General features: G+C 43.3%; 1 protein-coding gene across 8 annotated transcripts in view; it reads left to right on the forward strand.

The window, feature by feature from the left end:
• The window catches only part of LOC132910798 (potassium voltage-gated channel protein Shal), a 116,787-nt gene that overhangs the window by 25,725 nt on the left and 74,131 nt on the right, over window positions 1-16,931 (forward strand). For all 8 annotated transcript variants that reach the window (XM_060966813.1, XM_060966820.1, XM_060966819.1 and 5 more), the window contains exon 2: window positions 13,683-13,845. In XM_060966813.1, the coding sequence (XP_060822796.1) occupies window positions 13,683-13,845 (163 nt within the window). The remainder of the gene's footprint in view (window positions 1-13,682; window positions 13,846-16,931) is intronic.

Raw genomic sequence — 16,931 nt, forward strand, 5'->3', positions numbered from 1 at the left:
GTTCAAAGTAGCGGAGTTTGATAAATTCGACAACTTCTAATTCAGTCAAGTTAAAGAGGTTCGACGAGTTTTGAAGGTACGGAGCTCGCGAGATACTAAGAGGGATCTGCGGAAGTTCTAACAACTTGGGGCACGTAACCAGCTATCCTCGTTCGAATCTCATCGCGTGACGTAAACCGTGAAGCGGAGGTTCTCGGGAATCCAGCATCCAAAACGCTGGCTTGAGCCGATTGGTAATCAATCTTGCCGAACAATAATTAGGAGAGGGCTATTCTGGAGGGTCAGAAAATGGCCGAGTATATCTAAAGCGTCAGTTTCGACGTTTATTAATTAAAGATGTCCCTGGAAGATAGCTGAATCATCGTGTTTTCTAAATTTCTCTTCGGCACGGTGAGTTTAATGAATGTGTTTTTTTCCCAACTTTCGTTCCGTGTTCTACGATTCATCGGTGATAGATATTTGCTGATTGAAACTCGAGTATCATAGTGGAGCAAGCGAAACGACACTCGGTACTCGTATATCGAAAGAGATGTTCCCTTCTTTTTAAATTTGTCTAGAAAATAAAAATCAGTATTTATGATAGTTGCGTGGAAACCAAGTTATTTTCTCATTTTGCTGCAAGAACAAAAAGAAAAGAAAAAAAGAATTCTATTCGGTGTTCAGGTTAAAAAGCACGCGTTGCAGCTAACATAACTGAGCGCATACACGTACGAGTTATGCGTCACGAGCTACATGGTGAATTATGATGGAATTCGGAGATACGCGTGGACGAGAGAGACGCGAGACGGCGATGGGGAGAGAATAGGGTTAATCGATGCCAGGGTGGAATGAGACTTTGCGATTCCATTTGAATTCCCAATCACGTAAACCCAACCCCGTCGACTTTCCGACCAGCCTCCTACCCTTTAGTGATCATTCTGCCTCATCGAACGTGGTTATTACACCGTCGTTAAAGTAGCAGCTACCTGGTGCAATGGCGTAACGGCTGCAAAGGTCTCTCTCTCTTTCTCCCTCTCTTTCGCTAGAAAATAGTTCAACCGAGTAGAACTTAACGTGAAAAGTAAAATATTCAGACGCGTCCTTGATTTTATTTCGATCGAAGAAAACATGTTAAATCGTTTCCAGAATAAGTTTCTCGAGAATCGCGGTTTTAATGGACAGCCATTAAATTTTTTGAGCGTTCTGGCAGCTATGAACTTGGCCCGCGGAAACTTCGATCAAGCATCGCGAAACCAGTTCTACAATCGAAACGCATAAATTGTACAATGTAGAACGCGTATGCAAATACTTGACATTTATAAATAGCATGCAGGTTCGAGATGAAAATAGCGAAGGCTGCACCAATGGGAGGAAGGAAGAGAAGCGATGGTGCATGGAGCTTCAGCTGCTCCTTGCAAGCCCGCCCTTCCCTCTGGTCTTACCCTTTATCGCACGAGCTTGGACAGGGATGTAATAAAGCCATTGCCGATCGCGGCTGATCGACGCGTTTTCTTTATCCGCGGTGAAGTCGCTGTTGCATGGATCATCGGTCCTACGCGATCGATCTCGTTTTACCTGCCTGTAAACATTCTTCAGCGATACCCTTTTACCAACGATCCAGTTGTTTATTCTGTGCCCTTTGGATAATTTTACGACGATTGCCTGCGTGTGACCCACATAACTAGTTTTCTTTCTTTATTTATCAATCCCCTTGTTAAAGAGGAACTTACAGCCTCCTCGACTTCATCGGCGGATAATAGAGGCTGTTGTTTGTCTTTTCGTATTGTTGGATCCGGATTTCAGTTTCCATTAGTCCGACCATTGGGGCTACTCATCTTGTCGATAGGTTTCTCCCCTGACAGACTAACCGTTCACTCAACTGGTCTGATCATGGTGGCTCCCTACTACTTATGAAAATCGATGGTACTCGAAGCTAGACAGACGCGTGTTATATTCCATTTATGAATGCTGTTTGTGAGAGAAACACGCCTACAATGTACATAAATTCAGATTTGAAACTGAGGGGCGATGATAATCGGGATTTCACTTTTATTTAGATTAAACGTTCGCCTAGGAAGTGTGAAAAAGCGCGTTCAATTTACCGAGAAGGGACACGTGATAAGGAAATGGCAAGATACAGGACGCTGGTACGGCGAGAATCAATGTCGCGACGGATCGGGGACGAAGCTGGATGCTCTTGGGACGATTAATCCGATTAATCACGAAGTTGGTTCTGGTGCCGCTTATAATTCAGGCAAGTTGCGCCTCCCGGCAGATGCGCGAAGCGTAACCTCCAATTATTCGTAATCTGTTCACGGAATTATCTGGCCGCGTGCTCTACCCTAGGCACCAGGTTTGATTACGTCTCGTCTGTTAGTTCTCAGGATTCACCATCATATTTGAGATTTCACGCCAGGGAAAGACTCGGCGTCTAAACTGAAAGATCAAATCTATTATTAGCATTTTCAGTAAAAGTTAAGAGATCGTGTTTTAAGGAAAATTATTTTGAAGAATAAATCGTATCGTGAGATGGAAGATTCTTTTTTCGCCGAGCGTCAATCATTTTCCCTTGGTCCTTTGGTCCAACCGTACTACTTCAAATCCCATTAACGGAATTTCATATTTCTGAGGTTGCTGGCATTCCTTAGTCCCGCATTTTCGCCGCAACCCGTTTAAACCGAGGCGAATATTCCAGCTTACGCGTCTCGAATGTTAGAGCGACGCTTACGTTTTCGTCTAAAATTCAACACGCCATACGTAACGAAATGCAAATTCGTTCGACTTGTGTTTCCTCGTGGAAGGAAAGAGGCTAAAAAGAACTTGCGTCGTGGTAAACGACGCTTGATAGATATAATAGAGTAACGCAATAAGGAAGATAAAGTCGTTTTCATCGTACGAAACAGGCAAATAGACGAACGCCGACGGATTTAATGCGATTGGAATAACAGAGAAAGAACAATTTCGTTGCGGGAGTGGATTGCAGTGGAAAGGAGCGAAAATAAAAAGCGCCATTGAGATTCGAATCATTACTGTCTCTTAAAGCTCCTTTATGTTTCTTTCCCAAGAACTTTCTTTTTTTACGTTCAACTCTTTCCACTTCGCCTTATTAACGCGATATAACGTTCTAATCTACGGAACTGCGAAAAAAAAAGCAGTTTGGTCGGTCCATGTTATGTTAGTTATCGTAGCAAACGAATGAAACGTTAGCCCGTAGCACGCAAAGGATCGAGAAAAGTCACGTGCTGCTAGTTATTCGCGAGAAATGTGTGCGTCTTTCGTCGAAGATATCACGCAGAGAATTAAGTTTAGCCGCCGTGTTTTCTCTCAGCGAACGGTTGCTGACCTGGTGGGTTTCGACTTTCGTTTAATCCGAGACGATTTCTCGATTCGTATCCTCCGCCCAGACTCTTTCTCGCTCCAACTTTAATCCTTCGAACGACTTCTGATAACGACAGAGGAGCAAGATCTCCCGTTACATCGGTTTCTTTCGATTTCATCCTTTTTAAAATTTTCACGAACTTTGGAAAAACTCACGAGCGAGCCATTTGTCATCGTTTAACGAGAAATTGTGCGACGGTGCTTTATCTTCGTCCCCGAAATTCCCTCAAATATTTTTCCCTTGTCCCCCTGTCGCGATACATCTTGTTAAAAATTTCAACGTCACGACGAGATTGTTTCATCCCTTTTATGCTTCTTTCCTTCGCTCGAAAAAAGTCTGATTATTCTATTCAAAATTAGGTACCTCGACTGTAGGAAGAACGTCGTTAATGTCCGCTTGATGCTGGAACGAAAGCAGATTTGTCAAGTTCGAATCGAAAATTCGAGACAGGTAATAATTCACGTTGAGAAACAGGCCATGACTTTCTATTTCGGTCCTATCGCTAACCTCTCCTTCGCCTACGATTCCCGAATGTTCCCCGAGCTTTTCGGCTTCCTGATGGATGTTTCCTCCTGTCTCGTCGACGACGGCGTCTCACCGCGAATTGTCGAGCGCAAGGTGAGAATGCGCTTTATTTTTGGACAACACGCGCTAGGAGACCGCTACGAAAATCTGGAAAGCCGATGTGTTCGTCTTTTAATAGCACGTTGCATCCTGGTCTGGCTTCGACGCCTACTGCGGACTCGAAAAATAAGTGTCCACATAAATCGCCCTGGTAAACCGTTTAAACGAATTGCTCATTGAAAAATATGCAATCGCGCGATCTTTCTCTTATTTCTATTATTTATTTTCATTTATTTTCCCTTGTTTATTTGGAACGCCGATGAACGCGGCGTGGAATGGTCAGACAGTTTTTGTATGAAAAGAAACGAAGTGGTGATAGACAGAGAAGCGGGTTGAACAAAAGGGAGCTCTATTAATAGCTGATTGGTTAGCAGTTATATAAAGAATCTAGCACGTCAAAATAAAATTAACGGTTTTGTAGTAAATCTACCCTGCAGAATTTTTTCTGACGTTGTTATACATACGTATGTATTTTACGATCCAGATTTGCATACGCGATGTTCTTCGTTAAGCTCACCCATGTACCACTTTGTCTATCAATCTCTTTTAAACGACATAACGTCGATATTCTATCATTTTATTATCCCACGTGCCAGGCTATATTTTTATATTTTGCTGGATCTAAAAATTTCCTCAGCCAGGTCGATACGAGACGTATCGTGGCGGAACTCCCGGGGGACGAGCGGTTTACCAGCGCCGGTACACAATACGATCGGAAATGTTTTCCCATTGAGGCTCTTTTAATTTTATGACACTTTCATTACACGGGCTGCTGCGACTGTTCCATTTGCGGCCGATGAAAGAGCCCGTGATGCGCCTCGTCGATGAACATCGGCCGCGAACAAAGCTCGAGAACCGATCCGGTCTCCGTTTTTATCGACCGGTTGCGTTATCAAACGGCAAACAAGAAGCAAACACGTTGCTCTCCCTACCCCATCGGTTTTTTCGTCGACGCATTTTTCACCATCTTTTTTTATTTCCTTTTGATTTTCCCCATTTTTCGCTCGTTCGAATAAATTCCCATGCATTACGATCGATTCTCGTTAGCACGATAGGGAACAATGGATAGAAAAACGCGGTTAGAGAGGCCGTGGGGAAAAATTATCCTCTCGCGAATTTTCCAAGCTACCTCGTTGCTATCAGTTCGCTATAGCAGGCAGATTTAATTGGAGGGATCTTCGGAACGCGAGAATCTTTCGTTCTCGGAAAGTATCGAGTGCCTTCGAGTAGCATTATTCGTCGGAAAAATTCGGAATCGCTGACTTTCACGAGGAATTTTCTCGCGAACGATTTACCAGAGAGATACGTATATCGTTGGGCGAAAATGGATACGCCTGGCTGCCTCTATCTCCCTCGTGATTCCCTGGCGGGTTTGGTAATTATCGACCAGCGATTCCGTTAGCCCGCTCAAGCGGATTATTTACGATTGCCGTTTCATCGACGGCGATCGGCTTTAAGACGAGCTTAACGCGCGCGTTTAAGTGGCAGATATTCTCGCGGCGTTCGCGCTTCTCTAAAGATAGCACTAGTGATCCATGTGTTCTTGCTAGAATCTAAACTCGTTCTGCCGTCGCGTGTCCCGGTAGTCCGCGACAAATAAGAGACTCATCCCGCGATAGGAATGTTCTCCTTGAACTACGGATTCGTTTCCGTTCAATTTCATTTCCACTCTTATCCATAATGCGTTAGTACAGCCAATATGGTGAAATGCTTTCCGATAATATTTACTGGTTTGACGAGCTTCGAGGCGGAGATTTAGCAAGCAGATTTAGGTTCGCGACGTATGAAAATATTTTACTAAATAGTTCTTGATTTAGCGTGTTATCTTAGCTAGTTCTAGAATTCCCTGTCGTATCGTATTCTATTTAAACACAGAGACCGTCTCGTACGGAATTCGCTTCGCTTGATCATCGGGCGACAAAACTTGTTGGATAGCTAAACTTTATACATAGAATAATTAAATACTTCGACACTGACTGTGCTTGCTTTAACATTAGAACTGTCAAACTTGCCAAAATCTTTTGTTTTTGCAATTACTATAGACACGCGAGTGCCTTTGGCAAAACTAATGGCTTCTATTGAAACAGAAACGTAATTATAAATACCTACATATCTTCATTACACCGGTTTAATTATAAACATCTACGTACAATATCTTCGGATATGTAATGTAGGTTAGTAGCTCTAGCGTTAACGCGCAGCTTTAGTCAAATTTCAGTTTCCTTGGCTACGGTCAGGAAAATGTGTCAGTTTCGAATCTACTACGACGAAACATGAACAGATTCGCAAAGTGGTTCGCGATGAACCTCGATTTTTCTTACAAAATAATCTGTCTATACGGAGCAACGACAGCGAACGAAGGAACGAATACGAAACGTCTAAAGTTAATGAGATCGTTCGACAGGGAGGAACGATCAATCGCGCGGTGTCGTGTCGCGTCGAGCAATGGAAAATATATGCTGCCGCGGAGAAATGACACAACCTAATTAATTTTAGTCCGTCGACGAAACAGTCGTGGAGAAACCGGTGCAGCGTCGACGAAAGATATATCGAGGTTCGCGACCAACACGGCGTTTCTATTATTACTACGGTAAAGTATACGCGTTGAAGCTAACGAACCGCCCAATCGTGCGACAAAGTTGACGACGCGTTTCAAAACACGGATGCGAAACGATCGACGTTGGGTATTCGAGTATTCGAATCGTAAAAAGTTTAAAGCATTTTTAGTATCGAATAAAGAACAATCGTAAAAACGATCTCATGGTCACTTAAACGATTTTTGTTTTCGGAGTTCTTGTATCCTTGAAACTGCCGCAATGGTCGCCATTCCGCGACCATAAGCCGTTACTTTACTTTCAGTGCTTCAACCGTGGAAAATATCCTCTCCCTTTTTTTTTTCTCTAGCCACGACTGTTAGCGAGGTTGCATCGAACGAGTTACGTGTTTTCTCTTTCGTTCGCGCACGTTGAGAGACGATAACGCAGCTTTATGTATTTACAGTGAGATGAAATTAACTCGACATCGCGTTCATGTGAGCTATTAATGAAACAGGGAAAGACCGGGTGGAGTTTTCTTAAGAAAAATTAAAGAAGCACGCGACGACAGTGCGATGTGCTTCGCTGCCGGAAGTATGTCGTTTCGCAACGCGAAACTCGTTTTAAACGAATTACTCGACACGATCGGTTTTCCAAAGTTCGTTAAGCCATTTCACGGTAGGTTTTAATGCACCTTGGTACAAGTATACGAGCGTAGACTGGATTTATTCTGTCGTATTCATGGTTACATGCGAGCATGTCGAGTAATCTTTGGCAACCAGTGTCTTAATTGGAATTAATCGAGTCACAAAACGTTTCAGATTCTTTCTCATAATGGATATTCCGTCGTCTAAGATTTTAAATCGTTAAAGTCCTTTACGAAGTCCATAGAGAGGGGCAGTTCTTCCCACTATAATCGTAAATCTGTAATTAATTAACATTTAATAACTTTACCGCTTCGTAGTTTCATAGTTCGATCGTCGCATATCTTTTTCCGACTCAAGAACATCAATTTTCCCGTAATCGTCGCGATACGATCGTCCAAATTGTTCTCGCTCGGACGAAACCAGATGTCGCGAAAACAAACCGTTCTGGAGTCATTCGCTAATCGAGCGTGTAATTCTTCTAAAATTTTAAGCTTTACGGAACGTCTTTACTCCTTTCCCCAACGATGAAAAATGATGTCAGAGAGAAACGGAAAAATCAAGAGACGGTAGCAATTCTCTCAATGGTTGGGTTCGGATAAAAATTTTAATGCGAATAGTCGTCGTTCGATCTACTTTACTCGGAGATGCATTTCCGTTTCAATGATATTCGATCGGTTTGATCGCGTCTCGAGGCAGAGAAGTTATCGTATTTTAGGAAACTCTGAAAAAAAAGGGAAAAAATTAAGAAAGGAGAACGAAACGAGACGAGGAACTTCTTCGGAGCGGGGTTGAAGTTTCAGTTGTCGGTGCTTGTCCGCTCAAAGACGAAACGATCGAATTCGTCGGTGTGGAAAAGTAGTTCTCTCTGCTGCGCTTGTCTGCCCCTTCGACGATCCTCGTTTCTTTGATTCGAGGGGAGGACGAATAAAGAAATCAGGTCGGGATCGTGGAGGTTGCCGACTAACCTTCTCCTTTCCTTCTAATTCGAAGAACGTGCGCGGCACGATTTACGGGGTAATTATATCCGGCGTCTTTTTTTTTCAACTTTCCATTAATTCCAGGAGAAAAAGCCTGGCAACCCGATCGTTCGTTCTCGAACAAGCTGCGAACGCGTTTAACCTTATTTTACGATCTGGTCGATCGTGGGTATGGTCGATTATTACGAGCTTATTTCTTAAGGAACATTGTCATTGGAGAGGTTCATTCGCGAGGAATTGATCGTACCTGGTGTTTTCAGCGTCTTTAAAGTAGGTAAATTAAATTGAAAAATTCTGAATAGCATGGAACATTATACGAGAAGTTCTTGAAAATTTGCAAATCGCATTTCTCTGACTGCAAGTTTCTCTCGACGAGAACACGAAGGTAATCCGGTGTCTTCGTGGAAACGACTTGGAAAGTCGAGTGCAGTTTAATTAACTTTTAATACGGTCAGAAGGTTTTTCAACGCTTTTTGCCCCATCGATTTCGTCGAACAGACCGATCGCCCGTTTCTACTCGTCGACAAAAACCGCTAGCCAGCCGTGCTTAGTTATTTTCTCGTTCATTGTGAACAGCACTAAAGAAGAACTTGTCCGTGAAAACACGTGTCGTCCTTGTTAACGATGCTACAGCTGCATGGAAGTGGGAAATATTCAACTAGTACCACAGATGAAATACAGGCTAGATTTATCATACGACGCGATTTTGTTCCACATTTACCTTCGTATATCAAGGAAGACAATAGATTCCTCTGTACCATTTTATGTCAGCACACAGGTCCAAACCATTCTAAGTTACAAATGTAAAATTCTAACGTTTAATCAGTCAATTCGTACGCGGCGACGTTATACAAAGGAGAAAGCTTATCGCCCATTTGATAGGAAAGTTGCAATTGGAACGAAAATCCAGATCCCGAAATACTAAAGAAAAAGAAAATAAACATCGGATGAAAAGCTTTTGCGCAAGCTGGCACGTTTCCGCAAACGATAAACAACGGCGCGTGATCGGATTGCTAAATAAATCGAAAGTCGATCGATCGTTCGGTGAGAGAGGCAAACGAAGAAACAGAATGGCTGAACCGGATCTATTCCGACGGTGATAATTCGGACGATTTCCATGTTTTTGCTCGGCCGTATTACTACTATTTTCTAAGTGGCATCTCGTTCGAAAAGCGTCGCTCGAGCGAGCGTAATATGGAACATCGCCAGCGGGCCAATCCTCGATCGTAGTCGCTCTCAGCAGACCCGGGGCCGCTTTATCGAATTATGTCGCAGTTTCCTGGGGTCCTTCCGGGACATGCACGTCGTCGTTTCGTTCCATCCCGCGGGATCTGGATGCCGGCGTGCCGTCAACTAATTCGGCATACATCGCTGGAACACGTCGACCCGGATCGCGGTCGCCTCCTGGATTTTCATAGCCTCGCCGAACGTTTGCCCGATTTGCTCGATTCCTCATCTTGCCTTCTCTAACTTCTCTCTCTCTGTCTCTCTCTTTGTTAGTTGACCTCGTCCAATTAAAAGCAGCGTGGTGACCCTCGAAACGCGCATTAGTGAAATCGTTGCTTGAATGTTTGATGAACGATCTGACTTCTATAGTGATTGTTTTTAGTCTAAAACTATTCTGGGTCTATGTCGTGAGAATATCGTGTTCTTTGATCCACAGTAATACCCCATTTATGGGTACAAAATTTTAATTAATAATCCACGATCACGAACACGAATCCATATTAGTCGAGTTAAAAATTACGAGTGACAAGGAAACTCAGCAAGTTTCTACTATATGAACCGTTCCTCTCTCGATCGACTTACATCGATGAAGTTGTACCGTACCGAAGCCGAAATAAGACTCAGACCAATGTTTAATAAACATTGAATGATTTATTCAGAAAACAGATCAACAAAGATCGACCTTCCACGGTTGCCAGGACCTTAGCTTGTAGCATTTGCGGAATAATTCAAGTGTCTTTCTTCGGCCAGCCAGCCAGCTTGTACGAGCTCCGATGAATTGCTTGGTCGGTGGATTTGCAAAGCGAGAGTAACGAGCGCCGCCTTCGTCGCTTGCCAATTAGTATACACGGTTCTCTTTTTAATAATGCAGCGGCCTACATATGCGGCTCGTATGCTGCAACCAGCCGTAATTACGTGGAAACCGCCGGCCACTAATGCGTGCCGGCACAAATACGTTACGACCGCGGGAATCCATGCTTATCGCCCCTTTAGCGGCCCCCAGCTTTCAATGATTCCTGTCTTTGTTTTGCACTCCCCTCTCTGATGAATAGCGCCAGGGCTCGACTGCATCGATAAACCTCTAACACCCTTTGTGATTTTCTCGTGCAGCTCCTTTTTCTCCTTTTCCTCCTCGCACCAGCTAACCTACGTTTTCCTCTGATCATATTTTTTGTCAAGTTTGCCGATTTATCGGTGTGGGTAAGCGATTTATTTTAAGAAAGTGGTTGGTAGTGTTTTTAGACGAGTAGGTTTACTCGATAAAAGAATTTTAATGCTACAGATATGTGATGAAATATACAAATCTTCTTCAAATATGGAAATTTAGGCGCGATACCTTCTCGGTATTCACGCGAGTTTATCGAAAGCGGAGGAAATGGAAAGTTCGCTAAGAGTCAAGGGTCGTGCGAATTTCTCCTCCAATATGTTTCTATTTCGGTAGCTATAGGTATGTCTGCTATAAAATTTCACTCACGACCGAAAGAATTTCAAATTTTTAGCACGATCCACTACCTGCTACCCTATTCGAGGTGGCGGTTCATTGTCCTCTTCTTGTGGCAGAGTTTCCCTTTTCAAGTTTCTCCGTTTCTTCTGATGTCTCGTTGGGACGAGTAGCCCTCAGCTCTCAGAAGCCGACTGGAAACGCCGATTGTATCTGTCACCGAGTGCCATTCGATGAAACGCCAATAAATTCACCAAAGTTTGACAATCGAATTTTGTCCCCGGCGGTTTTATTTATTTGAAAGGCACTTCGTTCCTTCAAGCTTCGATCGTGCGATCGGTTTGCGTGGCTACGTGAACGTGACGTTTCCAATTTGCCCGGCCATTTCCCAATTTTTCGAGGCTTTATAAAAATCGAGACACGATCGTCGATCAGTCATTAACGGCACATCGATTTAACCCAACTACTTTTACCAGGGTCACGTAAAAATTGTGTCGAGTATGGCTGCGCCGAGCGAAGAAAGTGTTCGTGAATTTATCGTAATTTTTCATAGTATGCGAGGCGCACCTGTTTAAGAAATATGAATGAGCTAGATTATTCCGTGGGAATATAGGCACCTGACGACAGAAACCATACACGGTCGATCGTATCTTCCACGGAAAAACGGCCTCGTATAGTCCCACGAATCATCATTCAGATGAGGACGCTTCGAAAAAGTACGCCTATATTCGCTATAGGCGTGTACGTTATTTTTTATTTTTCCTTATTTTTTGACTATACATCCGGACTCTGAAATTGCATGTCGTTCCCTCGACAATATCAATCAGACTGTTCGATTTATCATTCTTTTATTTAAATGAAGCTTCGTTCGTGCCTCTCTCCTCGGCGTTATCGATCATTTTTCAATTAAGCACCTCCTTCATCCTCAACGGACGACCAATTCTCCTCTCGAAATTTCACCGAGTTTCCCCATTTCGCATCGCTAATTCGATAAATTACTTGATTCCATTTCGAAATTTTAGAGATCATTCGCTTTATTGCGTTATATTTATGTTTTATCGAATACCCGCTAGTTTCAGCGCGAATCTATTCATTCTTTTTCAATTTAATTTTGATCAACGTCACTCGTCAAAATTGTTCCGCGTCCCCATTTCGACGGTCACGTATAAATCCCTCGTTTGCATTTTGAACAGTTTAATATCCCCGCTGACAGCCGCACATTTTATTCCTTTATTATTTCATTGTTTATAAATGTATAACGGTTGCCATTTCCTATTAAAAAATAAAATCCGGATGCTGCGTGATGCGTTGTTCCAGCTTTGAACATGGAATTATAAACGCCGGTGCGCCGAGACAGTTCGAGTGAATTTTCACTCGTGCAGTGGAATAAGACGTCATAGTCAGACATCGCGTTGCCAGGCCTCTGTCAAGCAGACTTGACGTTTGCGGTGCAAGCTTGCGGCGTTGCTTGCCTCCACGAAGACAGGACATTAAGCACGACTAGTTCGTACACAGTGCGCGGCGTCTGTATCGATTTTACTATATTCTTCTTCTCCTTAGTCAACGGATCGAGACGTCTACGATCCTGCTACAAACATTCCAGTTGCCAAGTTTTCTCGCTCGACTTGCCGGATTTCATTTGGAACATTTAGGAGAACGTTTCGAAGCAGATTTCGTTTTACTAAAATAATCTTTCGCACGAGGTAAAATAAAAGGGTGAGTTTAAAACAAAAAAAAAAAAAAAAAAAAAAAAAAGAGTGAAAGAGGAAAGAGGTCGATAAAAAATGCACGGTTGGTGTAATTTCCGACTGAAAAATTGAAACAGTTAGTCAATGTGGATTTGCAACTGTATCAACCCGTGAAAAGCATCGAGAGGGATGGGTAACCACGTTTTGGGGCACGTATAGCCGTAGAAAAGTTTTATCGCGGTATGCTCGACGAGAAAAGTCGCTCGTAATCTTTACGGGATATCGTGAATTCGTCGTTTTTCCCTTCTTCTTTCTTCCTTTGCCCATTTTCTTTTATCCGTTTAATGCAATCCACAAAAAATTGAAATTGAAAGTGTTACGCTCGGATTGAAGCTTCGCGAATGCACCAACTTTTCCCCTGCAAAGTTCCATTCCTCGTTTCTTCTCTTTTCTTTTCTGCTACCTTCGTATCGACACGAAAATTACGATGCAAATTATTTTATAAATCGTGCCAGCGGTGGTTCATAGCGATACTCGCGGTCGTGAAACAACTATGTAATTATGCAGACAGCGGGGCAGAAATTTTCCAATTAAACGCGTTCCTGGAGATGGTTAAAAAGTAGGAACAAAGTTTCCTTCGTACTGGGATAATTTCGCCCTATTGCTTACGCTGTTCCTAACACGAATTATAACGATTCTCAGTTTTATAAGACTTTGTTAAGTTACAGACGGTTAGTATGCAATTTCAGAGTTTGTCAACTGCAACGGCTTCCACTAGAAATGTTTTTGATATAACTGAGTGAAAGGATATCGAGAAATGCAACAAATACGGAACAAAGTGTGGTTGACAAGTGGGAGTAAGGTGTACGTGGGAAAAGTATCGGGCGAAGGGAAACGGTTCGTCTATCGTCAGACAGGAGCTATGTTCCCTTATAGCTCCGACTCGTATTCATTCCTTGAAAAATGATTTCGAGCAGAAGGCAGTCGATTTATTCGAAAGTTTCTGCGAGTGTGTCAATGATTATTGCGTTCTCATTCATCTTTCGTCAACGATACTAGTAACAGAAGTTTTTCAACGTGTCTTAAACGTAGATTTATTAAGTATCGATCTATCGGTCTATTATTGTATTACAGATTGTAAGATAATTTATAATACTAATAAATTGGAATTGCTCGTGTGTTACAGGTACGGTGACATGGTTCCGAAAACGATCGCGGGAAAAATCGTGGGGGGTGTATGCTCTCTCAGCGGTGTCCTTGTGATCGCTTTACCGGTGCCTGTTATCGTCAGTAATTTCAGCCGAATATATCACCAGAATCAGCGGGCTGACAAGCGAAAGGCGCAAAGGGTGAGTGTGATTTTTTTACGCGTCTCCTTATCGATACGATACACCCGATCCCACATATATCGTCGTATTGAAAATGGCGCGCCGATTCGTCGTTCGAATCGTGGGCCATCTATCTTCGCGTTGTTAATCTGTTATCGGTAACGCGTGTTATCGCGAACGAGCCCGGCTCGGTTGAAATTTAATTCGACCTTAATTCCGGCCCGATCCAGCTGTAATTCAACGAACCGTCGATGAGTAGAACGATTCGAAAACGGATCCGATTAACGTTAATTTACGTCTTATGGAAATGCAGATTTTATTTTTACTCGAACTCAATAAAAATGAGAGTTCAGAGGGAAGTTTCGACAGAGATTTCCGTGTCATAAAGGATGATAAAGGAACAGATCGCGCGTCTTGGTGTATCGTGGACGCGCTTAAGTACGCGATTCGTGTCTCGCGATATGTTTTCGTCCGTTTTCCTCGCATATACGTACGCCTGGCGTATCCACAAATAGCTGTGTCACTATTCGCGCCACGGACTGTTCACTTTATTCTGGTACACTGGATATCGATATTGTTGGATGTTGTCTTTGGACCTAGTTGCCCGGCCCCAAGGCCATAGCATGGCAAACTTTCAAACAGACATCGAGGATTTTCCTCCTTGCACCTTCGTTGATCACGATACACTGGCGATTTTGATATTTTCAATTTTACCGTTGTATTTCACATTTCAATCGCTCGCTGTATTCATCCGCGATATTTAACGATTGATGGAACGACGATTTAAAATTCACTCGTAGAAGATAGGATTAAAGTTAGAGAAACTATTGATTTCGATACCAGAGACGAGGTATTTTACAGGCAAAATGTAAATGTTGGGTCAACCACCTGGTGAATTTAAGCTTCTGTTCCTTGCAGCACCGGTGCGCTCCGTGAACGGACACTACGATTAATTTTGCCAAAGGTCATCTTTACCAACGCGAGTCTTTCTGCCAAAAGGTTCTGCTTTCGCTTAGTTTCAATTTCACCTTCGAATATAAATAGAACATCTCTGTTTACGATGATCCTACAATTTCCGAGAAATTGCGGTGTCTAATTCAAAGTGCGGCCGTTGAGCGTTCTCCATTGCAACCGCGTAATGACGAAAGTTAATTCGACGTTATATAATCCGATCGAATTGGGCTATATCGTCGTGCTGTGTGGTTATCTTACTGGGTGTCACTGGTGGCCAGGAATGCGACCAATCGATTAGAACGGGCCGAGTTCACGGCTGGAGAAAATGGAGTAGGTGAGAGTATTTCGACGTAGAAAGACAGCTGTTGAAATTCCTGATTTCTTTCGGGTATTTTCAAGCTACTGAATTTCTATGAATCGCCTATGGAAATAGAAAGAAGCAAAAATAACGTTTCGATTTAAATTCAACAACCTGTTTCACGGGAATCAATGCTCCGACCGAGTCCTACTTCTCAACTAGTCTTTCTGGATTCTCCCGATGCCCGATTTAGCTCTCGAACAGAAATAGTCTAGTCGTTGCATTGTCTAGCTTCTATTTTCACGCGGTACGAGTGTTGAAGATTTTCTCGGCACGTTGTACTACCGCAATGCTCTTCCTCTATTTACAACGTCGTCGCAGTGACTGGTCAGGATATCGCTTCGTTAATTAATTGTAGCTATTTCATCAATTGTTCGAATTGATTGTGCAAAGTAGCTTGTTTCTTAGCTTTTAGCGTAACAGTATTGTAAAATAAATATACGCGTTAGATGTTTGTATCTCACTAGCGTTACACGATGAAAAGGGACGATAGCCGGAGTTGCCTAGAAATATACGTTCCTCGATAATTGTTCGACGGTATCGCGTTCTATAATCAGCTAGAACAACACTATCGTATTTTAATCGCCGGAAACAAGAAAATTAACGACGTTGTTCTGTTAGGAGCTAAAAAAAGGACGCGATCGCGAACGAGACACCGGTCGGTATTGAAATTATATTCCGATGAAACCGCGTAGCTATTTTTACTCGGCCACCGATATTTTATTAGCACGAACATCAAAGAACAAGCTCGAGAGGCGCTCCGCTATCGCGGATGCTAATGACGGCTACGATTGGCTTTACTTGCCTGGGGCCTTTAATCGTCAAATGGAAGTCACCGATTATCCTCGATGCTTTCGTTTTCCGACTCGCTAAACCGGTCAATTTGATCGAGCACCCATTAAGCCTTGAATACATTTTCATTCGAGCCGCCCACGATTTATCTTTGTATGCGGAGCCCCACTATTTCCTCCCTGGAGCAGTTACCTGCAATTGTTCTCGTTAAAGTTGAAGAGACCATCGAGCGTCTTGACACAAAAATCCCCGTTCGGCCGCGGCCTACGTTTCCTCCGACAAATTGCTCTTGGAAATGTTAAACGGACCTGCTCGATCGTGCCATTATTTTCGAGTAACCCAACGACTCGCGTGTCGCGTTCAATCAACGCGGATCAAAGGGAAACTACTCGATTTACCGGCAGTTTCTCAACTCGGGTGTTTCGTGTTATTAGATTTTATTTCTACGATATGTCTGAACGTCGACAAGAGCCGACAATTGTCCCCCTTTTCACTGTCACAAACGACAAGCGCCGGTTGACGAACGACCGTGTAACCTGCCTGGCAGTGTTTAGCACACAAGTCGGCCAGAAGTGGCGGATTGCGAAAAACCAGTCACCGATTTGTAATTTCTTTTAAACGGCTCGGCGAGATCAGAAATCTTACGGTGGCTCCTCGCGGACAGTTTAGCTCGAGGTTCTAGCGGTAGTTTGGCTTGGCCGACGGCCAGCGGCTACCCTCAGTTCATTACCACTATCCCGTGTTCCTCGAGAGACAGAGACAGCTGGCCGAATAAAGTGGCGGCCAGTATGATCGCGGTCGAGGAACTTCCGGCCGTTCCGCGGGGTTGATTGATGGCGATTGTTGCTCCTCGTCGTCGCGTCGTTTGCTAAAGTAGCCGATTCTTTCGCGTTAAAGTTGGAAGAATTATAGTGGAGGGTTTGCAAAGTTTTATCGTCCGTATGTTACAAGCGTCTGTTGCAACATCTCGATTACTATTGACTCAGGAGACAAAGTGTGTATT

Source organism: Bombus pascuorum, chromosome 9 (genome assembly GCF_905332965.1).
Source record: "Bombus pascuorum chromosome 9, iyBomPasc1.1, whole genome shotgun sequence".
NCBI lineage: Eukaryota > Metazoa > Arthropoda > Insecta > Hymenoptera > Apidae > Bombus > Bombus pascuorum.